The sequence below is a fragment of the Protomyctophum bolini genome, assembly GCF_963924005.1.
Source record: "Protomyctophum bolini genome assembly, chromosome: 22".
In the NCBI taxonomy this organism is placed as follows: domain Eukaryota; kingdom Metazoa; phylum Chordata; class Actinopteri; order Myctophiformes; family Myctophidae; genus Protomyctophum; species Protomyctophum bolini.
The window spans coordinates 12286309-12296148 of NC_137883.1; the positions used below are offsets into that span (position 1 = coordinate 12286309).

Genomic DNA, 9840 nt, shown 5'->3' on the forward strand with positions numbered 1-9840 from the left:
GACTATTTATTGTACTTTAGCTCATACCATGTCTACGGTGTAATAAGCCTAAGAGTTGCTTGCGGCTAGGTCCATCTTCCCAGTGGCCAATATATCAGCCATATTTTATTTATGTTAATTATGCAGCTGAAGTGTAGCCACTTTCAACCTGCCATCACCAAAGTGGGTAATATGTCAGGCTCTACTAGCAATCAGCAGTAACTTGTAGGCTACAGAGGAGGATTTGGGAACCACTCCTGTAAGCAGACTTGGATAGCAATATCAATTGAAGACTGATACAAAAAGCATCTTTATCCTTCAAAATGACCTCATTCCATTTTTCACACAGTTGTGTTAATTCTTATTCAAAATGTAATCGTTCTAATTTCACAAGTCGTTTTTTAAGTTTACCAGTAGCATTACTAGGTCTTACCAACATAGCATCAGTGTTGTCAGCATCTACCGGTGACTCCACAGCATTCTGCACAGCTGTAGGGTCCTCATTCTGAAATAACACAACATTGAATGTAAAGAATGCAGAGAATTCACCCTTATTTTAACCTTGTAATCCTTTTTTCTTTGTAAATGAATGCCCTTCGCTATGTGCTTCATCACTTATGTGCTTCGTCAAATAAGTAGCAAAAATACCCGTTTTGTGCGTGTAGATTGGCCATTTGTGCTACTTTTGAATTTCAAACCTGAAAATATTTTTTGACATGAGCTTCCCACCCAACAGCAAGATATAGAATGTGATGAAAACCGTTACTTTTCAGGAAAGGGAACTTCCTTTTTTTTCAGAAATAGTGTAACAGTGAAAGTTGAAATATGGAGATATAACGACCGCGACAATTATATATACTGTATTTTCAAACCACAAAACTACATTTCAGGCTGCTGAGTCACAGCCTTCAAATCAGGTTTCAAGTTGTCTCCATACTATATGGTCATCCACAGATGATAATAGCCGATCTGAGCTTGTAGATCTGCTGTTATCACCACGTTTGTGCGACACTCTGTAGTGTATGTACAAGGCAATTGATAATGTTCAGATATGGATACATGAGGTTTGTGCCCGACAGCAACGATATAAAGTTGGCACCGGCAGTCTCTTCATAATATTACCGTTAAGTAACGTAACATTTTTGCTGAGAAAGATGAGAAGAGTTAATGAAGGAGAGAGTGACTATGTCGCCTCTCCTCTACCACCCAGCTGAGTGGAGAGGCCTTGATTACTACGCCCATGCCATTGGACTGACCTTCCCTAATGAGACACAGGTTGAAAGACTGTGTGTGTGTGTGTGTGTGTGTGTGTGTGTGTGTGTGTGTGTGTCGAGCTGACACACACCATCCTCCTGCTGTTCCATTTAACACCACCCGTTGTGCCTCCATCTGTTCACACAGTATAGCCAGAGACATTAGCTCAGGTACAGTTCACTATACAGATCACACACACACACGTATTGTAGACATCATCCTCATGTATCGTTAATAACTGCCTGACCTTTCTGCCACAAAACGTGTTTGTGGTGAAAGTTGTATCAATCAAATCAAAGAGTCAGTCAAAACTGAAATATCGACCATAATCACGTGGCCTGTCATGTCTGAATATGTATGAGCAGTGAGAGTGTTACGCAAGAGCAAAATGGCTACTAATCTCTTAGCAATAATTCACCTACGGTACATCTACTCTGATAATACATGTCACTTAACCCTGATTTAAAGAAAGATATACGATATGGATCATCCACACAGCACATATAGCACATTGATATTTATATAACTAGACTTATATTGTTTTAAAAATCGGTCTATGGGAACGGACGGCTGCCTTACCCCTTACCTTTTTCTCCCCAGATTTTAACCCTATCCAACCCATTTTTCAACCCATTAATCTTGTAATCCTGGGCGATACACTCCCTCTGCCAACCTGGGGAGAGCAACGGACTGACCTCATGCTTCCTTCCATGCATTTGATGTGGGAGGAACGACAAGAACTGTGTAGTGTCTTGTAAGTAACCACATGTATCCATTTGAAATGGATTGCAGATAACATCCAAATTATGTCAAGTCACCACTTGATTTGATTATTAGAAAGAATATTCAAACTTTCACCATAATAACATGCTCAATGTAATGTAGGGAACTCCAGGTTGAATGCGGCTAAGCAGCTTCTCCTGAGAAGTTCCTCGTTTCCCCACAGAATGTCTCAGGACTCCCACGAGTCCCACGGCCTCTGCAGCCAGCGGAGCCTCCAGCTGTCATTCTGGACGTTTTCAGACTCTCTCACTGGCTGTTCTGCTCTTTCATCCATCCCTGAACACCGTCTGCTGTCTGCCTGATTGGTTGATGAAAGGACCGCGTGCATGAAATGCAGCTGGGTTGATTGATTTAGCCGAATCGGTGCCAGCAGCATCCAGCTGCAGGTGAGTGAGTGATGCTGAGTGGCCTGTGCATCTGTCTCACAACAAAACAACGTGCGTGTCAACCGCCCGGCTTCATTTTCAAATGCCGTCAACATGAACGGCTTGACGTGGCTGAAATGCTCGAGACTGCCAGTCAAATTCAAGCGCTCTGCTGCCGTCTATCTATACGTACAATTTAGGCATTTAGCAGACACACTTATCCAGAGACAACAAGCAAGGTAAAATATGGCTTAAAGTAAATGATCGAGGCTAATCTATTTTAAGTTGTATTTCAACTTGGGGACAGATAATTCATCTACTGTAAATGTCACCTAAACTACAAAGCCACTATAGAAGATAAAATGTCCAATTGGATGATAATTAGAAACGCCACTATCCGATTCAAATTAAATCGGATGCTTAGGGAGCTTCGGTAGCAATAAGGTGGGAAAGCATCGGGAAACAAAACATGCTGATTGCTTCATTATACAGTAAGCTAGCTAATGTTCAAATATGTTTTGTTAAAATGCCTTTGACTGCCGGCAGCATGAAGGGTGTCCCTGAGGTCCCAAAATCATTTAACGATTTCCTTCAATATTAGTTTTCACAAATCTGTGTGTGTGTGTGTGTGTGTGTGTGTGTGTGTGTGTGTGTGTGTGTGTGTGTGTGTGTGTGTGTGTGTGTGTGTGTGTGTGTGTGTGTGTGTGTGTGTGTGTTCGTGTGCACGTGTGTGTGTGTGTGTGTGTGTGTGTGTGTGTGTGTGTGCAGAGATCCCCCAGTGTTCGGTCTCTAATTAAGAAACAGCAGGATGAGAATCATGACTAACACCTTGAGGCTTCATACACACATAAGGACAAATGTTCTGTGCTCTGCCTGTGTTGATTGCCCCCCTCCCCCCAATCAAACACAAGTGTTTGGTCAAACCACGTGACTTCCATTGGAAATGCATCGGGGTGGGCCAGGTGGCCATGAAAAACAGGCAGAGCACAGAACATTTGTTCTTTATGTGTAAGAAGCCATACATTCCACTCGCCCAGGGACGTGCAGTATTTTATTGGCTTATCTGTCGGGCGGAAACATTGTATTGTTATTAAAAATATAATAACATTTTAAAATGGTGAAAACAGCAGCGATCTAGAAGCTCATACTAGATCAGGTATTTTCACTACTTTTGTGCGATATTCTTATATTATGAAGTAGGGCATTAATTACGATGAAACATAATTGAAACAGGGAGATACAAGGTTTCTGCCCAATGCTTTTGTACTATTCAAGAGAGGTTATGACAGACAAATTAGCCATAGACATATTAGACATATTATTTAAAAATAAAACTTGAAATGTAAATCTATATATCTGTCCCCCCAACAATAGACCAAATGTGCATGATGTCACACAACAGAATCACATCCCACAATAAACAAACACACGCAGAATGAAATGTTGAGGTGAAAGGCAATAATAATGTGTTGGAAATGGGACCATAGCTGAAAATACAGTATAATGCAAGTATGTAAAAACTCATCAGCCAATCTCTTAGTTACATTAGTTTTATGGTGCACTTTTGTATTTTATAGCTACTTTAGGAGACAGACCATCATCATACCAGTCAACAAGCTGCCAATTTATCAATGCAGTGCACACAGTTGAGTATCTCTATTCTGAATCTTCACCATACTGTATTGATTATACAGCCCCATATATTCAGCCATCCAGTATCCACCTCCTGCCGCACGGAGGGCAGTGGTCAGTCTGGTTTCAGTCTGCTAAAGATTAATGAAAATACATCTAAATGTTAAAGTAAAAAGTTTTTTTTTTTAAATCTGATACCTGGTCTTTTCTAACTGAAAGAGACAGCCAGAAACAGAATGTTAGCAAACAGAAGGATCAAGGGAATTGCACAGGCAGTAAAAAAAACCAAAAGGAGAATGATAAACTGAATCTGTGGTAATATGGTAGACTCTGACTGGCAGTGGCCAGCCTGACAGATGAGAAATGTAGCACAGCCAATAACGCGAAAACAGGCTTTTATATGGAAAGGAGAATGGCACATAAGAAATGTGAGAGAGAGGAAGCAGAGACTAGACTCAAGGTCAGGGGGCCATTTTGACATGCTGATGTGTGGTGGCTGGCAGTCACTGTCAAAATGGGGGGCTGGAAACTATCTTCTGTGTTCATGTAACCCAGCGATTCTCAACCTGTGGCCCGGGGCCCACTGGTGGGCCCTGAGGATACTGCAAGTAGGCACCCAAATAATTGGCAAAACACTAATAATAATGTAACATTCATGAAAAAAATAAGTAATATCACTTTTTCCCTTTAAAACGTTGAAAGAAGAACATGATCGATTGATTGATCCAGCTGCCTAATCCAGAAAAGGCTGAAACCTCAAATACTTCCGTCATACAGTCTGGAGCACGGAAGCTCTGGTCATGAGCAAGCGATAAAGCGGAAGTGAAGCCTCGTTTACAGTTGCGCAAATTTATCCTAATACAAATCGAAATCATCTAAGCATATTCTCTTCATTCAGACCACAGCCATCTTGCCAGCAAGGTGATACCTAGGTGACACTGCCCATAGACAGCCCATTCATCCAAACAGAAAAGTCCTCTCTAATTATATTAAACAACATAAAAATTGCAACAACATTGCAGCTGTAGGGAAAGCTTGAATTATCCTCTTTCAATCTGTAAAGTGTTTGTTTCATAAAAATCCACCGTAGACATTTTATGAGCTACTTCCCGTCAAGAAATTCCTTGCAGATGATTTGCTGGAGTTTGGAAGTGCTCGTTGACTATCACTCAACGGCCCATGCGTACCACCTGTTTTGAATGCACATAATGCAGGAGGCAGCAGGAGGTTGCTTTACTGATAACAGATTGAAAGAGGATAATTCAAGCTTTCCCTACAGCTGCAATGTTGGTGATTTTGACAGTGTTTAATATAATTAGAGAGGACGTTTCTGTTTGGATGAATCTATGGGAAGTGTCACCTAGGTATCACCTTGCTGGCAAGATGGCAGCCGTATGAATATCATCAATTGCTTGCTGCTTAGTAGAAATGAAAAAAGAAAGATATTTTAAAATACAATTTTCATGAACCAAAATGGCAGCTTCCTTGCTCGAATTTCAGGAGGTGAAAGTATTTAGCATTTGGAGATTGTGGAATAGTTATTGTTGTTGCTACGCCTACGCGAGACTAATAGAACAGGATTTCTCTATACAATTATTGATGTTTGTCTTGTCGTAGTATTGTAAACGCTACTACCATCAGTGCATTGTGTTTTCCATTTGGGACCTCTCCTCTGTGCTCTCACTTTGGAAAGGCAGAGCGACAGATAAACATTGACGTTTAAGCCCTATGGATACATATTGATACGAGGGGGCTGTATAATCAATGCTGTATGGTGAAGAATAATATGGCAAAAACTGTGTGTGTGTGTGTGTGTGTGTGTGTGTGTGTGTGTGTGTGTGTGTGTGTGTGTGTGTGGTCTAGTATACAAGGCATCTCACTTGTTTTGCTGGATCTTTCTTGACCAATCCTGTGGCAGCAACAATATTCCCTGCCCCCTCCACAGTCTTCTGGGCCACCGCGGTAACCCCGGTAACCACTGCCCCGCCCACCTGGGACACACCTGATACAGTTTTACCTGCAACTGGAGGAGAGGAGAGAGGAAAAGAGAGGAGAGCAGGGAAGGATGAAGATAATAAATTGATACAATAAGGGGTGGGTTGTCTTACAGAAAATAACGGAATGAATGTACATCAAAGTACTTTCAGTTATGTGTGTTGAATGTAACTACAGCATTGATCACTATATGTCCTACAACTAGGTTCTGTTCCAGAATGGTAGCTGAAGATATCTTTGACTTGACTTGATTGAGTCCAATGTGGCATATCCCAACATATTCCCACTCCCAAGTCATGTCATACCATCTTGACGAGTTGGGGAAATATCTGACGATGTGTCAGCTGTTTCACGCGAGTTATGAATTTCAAAACAGACAATCAGTCATCAGTGTGCTTCATTTTTAAAACCCGGTTAGATTACCACCACATAGGCTACATAACAAATCAATATCTTAGCTACAGCATGTAATGGAAATAAAATATACAAACTTGATTTGACAATATGCCGATATGCTCCGCAAATGAGTGCTAAAAGAAGCTGTCAACAAAACAAATGCGATGCAGAGGGTTTATAATTGTGTGACTGCAAAACGACGAGTGACATATGAGGCTTCAGGATGTTATTGAGATCGTTCGCCTTGAACAAACATTAGCCGCACTCTTGAAACTACTCCCGTTTGTAGGCTGAAATGTAAAGCCTACATCCACATTATATTATTATATTATATTAACTGGATTCTCAGACATACCACGATCAGATCAAGGTCCAATGTGATGAATCAAGATGGTATTTTTAGGTCAAGTTAACCTAGCTGATTGTAACCTAACATTTTAACTTTAGTTTAATATGCTAATAATGCTTCTTTGTGGAACAGAATGCCATCAATGCATTGAAAGGGACACAATCACATTTGATCAGAGCATTAACTGCTCCAGTTTGTACCAATGCTCTTTAATGGATGAGTTAAGTGAAATATACAAACCAAAATAATGATATACAACCTGTGGACATTGCTTTCTTTTGCATGCGTACAACTACAAGCCTTAGGTGCATCAGTGGGTTTTGTTGACTATTGTTGAAATGTTTGGAGTCGACAAAATAGCTAGATGCCTTTTAAAAATGCTAATACACGGGAAATGTTATCGTGGTGAATTTCCGTTAGTGGGATAATCATGAATATCGGCACCATGAAAAATCTGTAGACCTGACCTACTCCACTAACAATGTTCCTTCTGAGAAGGTCTACTCTAGGGCCAGTAGGATCATTCTTACACCTCTACCAGCACAACTAAAGATGAAAAAGTGAACATGCTGACATTTTTGTCACTTCAATCTATCTTGAACAGGAACAAGGCTTTGTCGTGTCGCACTCTCTCAGTCACAAGGGTAGCAGTACTGTTTGATGACAGAAAAGTGACAGTGTTGTTGCCATTAAAAGAACACCACAAATTAGTAGTTTTCTTCAGCCATGGTGCCAGTTGTATATATATATTTTTTTTAAGAGCAGAATCACACAATGTTGCTACTTTTATCCCTTTATTTATCCAGAGACCTTATGATTTATTACTCACTTATTTAAGAAGAATGTATTATGATTTCATGTTTGGTTTTTGCACGTGTGCTGTGCTGTATGATCTGGAAATAAAACTAGTCACTAAATTAAATATGTGAAAGCTTGGAATCAGGTTGAAAGGTAGATTTTTTGAAGAAAGTAGTCCGCACACAGGCTTTCTCCAGTTTTATTGTACTAAAACACCATTAGTAAATACACGACGTTTCGGCCGTGAACAGCCTTCATCGGACTGTGTGCGGACTACTTTCTTCACTGTATGTATCTACCTTAGTCCAGCACCAGCCAGGAACTGGATGTGCGCAAGCCATCTGCTTTTTTAAACTAGATATTTTTTTTACTAATGTATTTTGTTTCTCACATTGTGATTAGTCTGAATCTTTATTTGTTTGCTTTTCACTAAAACAGATTTCACAAAATGTGTCCTGTGATACAAAAAAAAGTCAAAATATTAATATCAGTTCTATATTGTGATGTTTAAGCATATTTTGATGATTATCTGAATTGTATCGTGAATCGCAATTATTTTGGCCAGGATAACCATGATATAACATTTTCATTTTAATACAGACAAGTTGCGCTGTTTATCGCCCCTTTCTATTAACCCATTCTGAACGGGAACCCGTTTTGGTGTTAGTAACATGATATGTGTGTGTCCAGTGGAAAACCTCGTATGAATCTGATCTCAGGTCAGAATGGGTTAATGAATGGCTTGAGACTTAATTTGTTCAGTCTTATACCTTGCCCATATTTGGACTCATACATCACAGAGATGGAGATTGAAGCTGTGTCGTTATGGATCCTGAGATCCACATGCTTCTATTTTTGAGGGGCGCTAGTCCCTCTATGCCCAGCTTTGTGTATGTATCCCATAGTGATTATTTGTTTGGCTAAGCACAGAATGTGATGTATGATGATGTATGATGATGAGCGCCCCTCACTTCACACAAGTGTGATTTCTTTCTCTCTGATTGTCATGTGTCATATGGTTCCCACCCACAGAAGGAAGTAGGAGGCGGATAGGGAGGGACATAGTGAAAATTCCCTCTAACCACTTTACAGATCTGGATCAAAACTTTTATTTTAACATTCAATCTGACTATTTATTATGTAGTCTATGACACAGCATTCCAGTAGACATCTGTAGAAAGCTCAGATGTTGAATGTTCTATATACTGTCTTGCCTATAGTACAAGGGGCAATACATATTATTTAGCCCTAGTTTCACATAAATAGTAATACTCTACACTTAAAAATATATTAATTCTTACCTGTAGTGACTCCATCCTTTGTTTTGGTGCCTGTCGAAAGATGCAAATGAAGCATTAACCAAATTGAAAGCCCACAGACAATCTACATTCTACAACGATCACTTCAGCCTAAATGTAATTTTTTGGAACCGAAGCCCATTTGTAACTCTTAGAGCTTACAAATAGAAACTCCCAGAGTTGCATTAGATTAGGCTACCCACCGACAAAGATGACCCCATCTTTGGTCATCCCGGCGGCTCCAGTCACCCCCTGCTTGGTCTTCTCTGCCACTAAACAGACCCCGTCCTTGGCTTTGGAGAAACCCTTCATTAACGCGTCCATGGCACTGCTGGCAGGTTTCCTTTTCTTCTCTTGACTCCCAAATGATATGGTCACAGTCACAGAACAGTCAGTCAGAGCACACAGGCACAGCTGGTTGGATAAGAAAGAAAGAAATTAAAAAACACAGACACTAGTTATTCTTCGGGCTTCTGAAGCACCGCCGTCTCTCTCTCTCTTTATTTGTTGAAACGTGTGACAATACGAGACTAGACGCTCTTCTTTTCCTTTGCTGCCACCGCCCTATATTTCCAGTCTGACAGGTAGAGCGAGAAGAAAGAATCAAATATTTTTGTCTAGTATTTCCTGCTGCTGGCTGACCGAAATTCCACCTGTAAGAATTAATTGTGGCTGAATTCCAGCCTTCGTGGACGGTACAGAAACTCATTAAACAATAGCTAATTAGCCTGTTAGGATAGACAACCACTTTGGCAGAAACGAAACGAGTATTTGTGTGACGGCCTACATCATGAGCGTTAATAGGCAATTAGGCTAATTCGAGTCCGGTGTGTGTGCGTGTGTGTCGCTGTTAAAATTAACGTCAGACCATGAATATCCTCGACAGGAGAGGGAGAGAGTCTTTGAGAGAGAGGTGGAGGGACCTTAACACAACACGAAGGATAATCTTTCACGCACCTGTTTGATCCTGTTGACTTGAACGTGATTTCTA

At 40.5% G+C, this 9840-nt stretch overlaps 1 protein-coding gene across 1 annotated transcript in view; it reads right to left on the reverse strand.

The window, feature by feature from the left end:
• The window catches only part of LOC308310118 (uncharacterized protein), an 11563-nt gene extending 2145 nt beyond the window's left edge, over positions 1 to 9418 (reverse strand). The window contains exons 1-4 of the mRNA XM_080756236.1: positions 9053 to 9418; positions 8853 to 8882; positions 5894 to 6036; positions 413 to 484 (exon numbers count right to left, since the gene is read on the reverse strand). Coding sequence (XP_080612362.1) covers positions 413 to 484; positions 5894 to 6036; positions 8853 to 8882; positions 9053 to 9173 — 366 coding nt within the window. The 5' untranslated portion in view covers positions 9174 to 9418. The remainder of the gene's footprint in view (positions 1 to 412; positions 485 to 5893; positions 6037 to 8852; positions 8883 to 9052) is intronic.
• Positions 9419 to 9840: the final 422 nt, after the last annotated feature.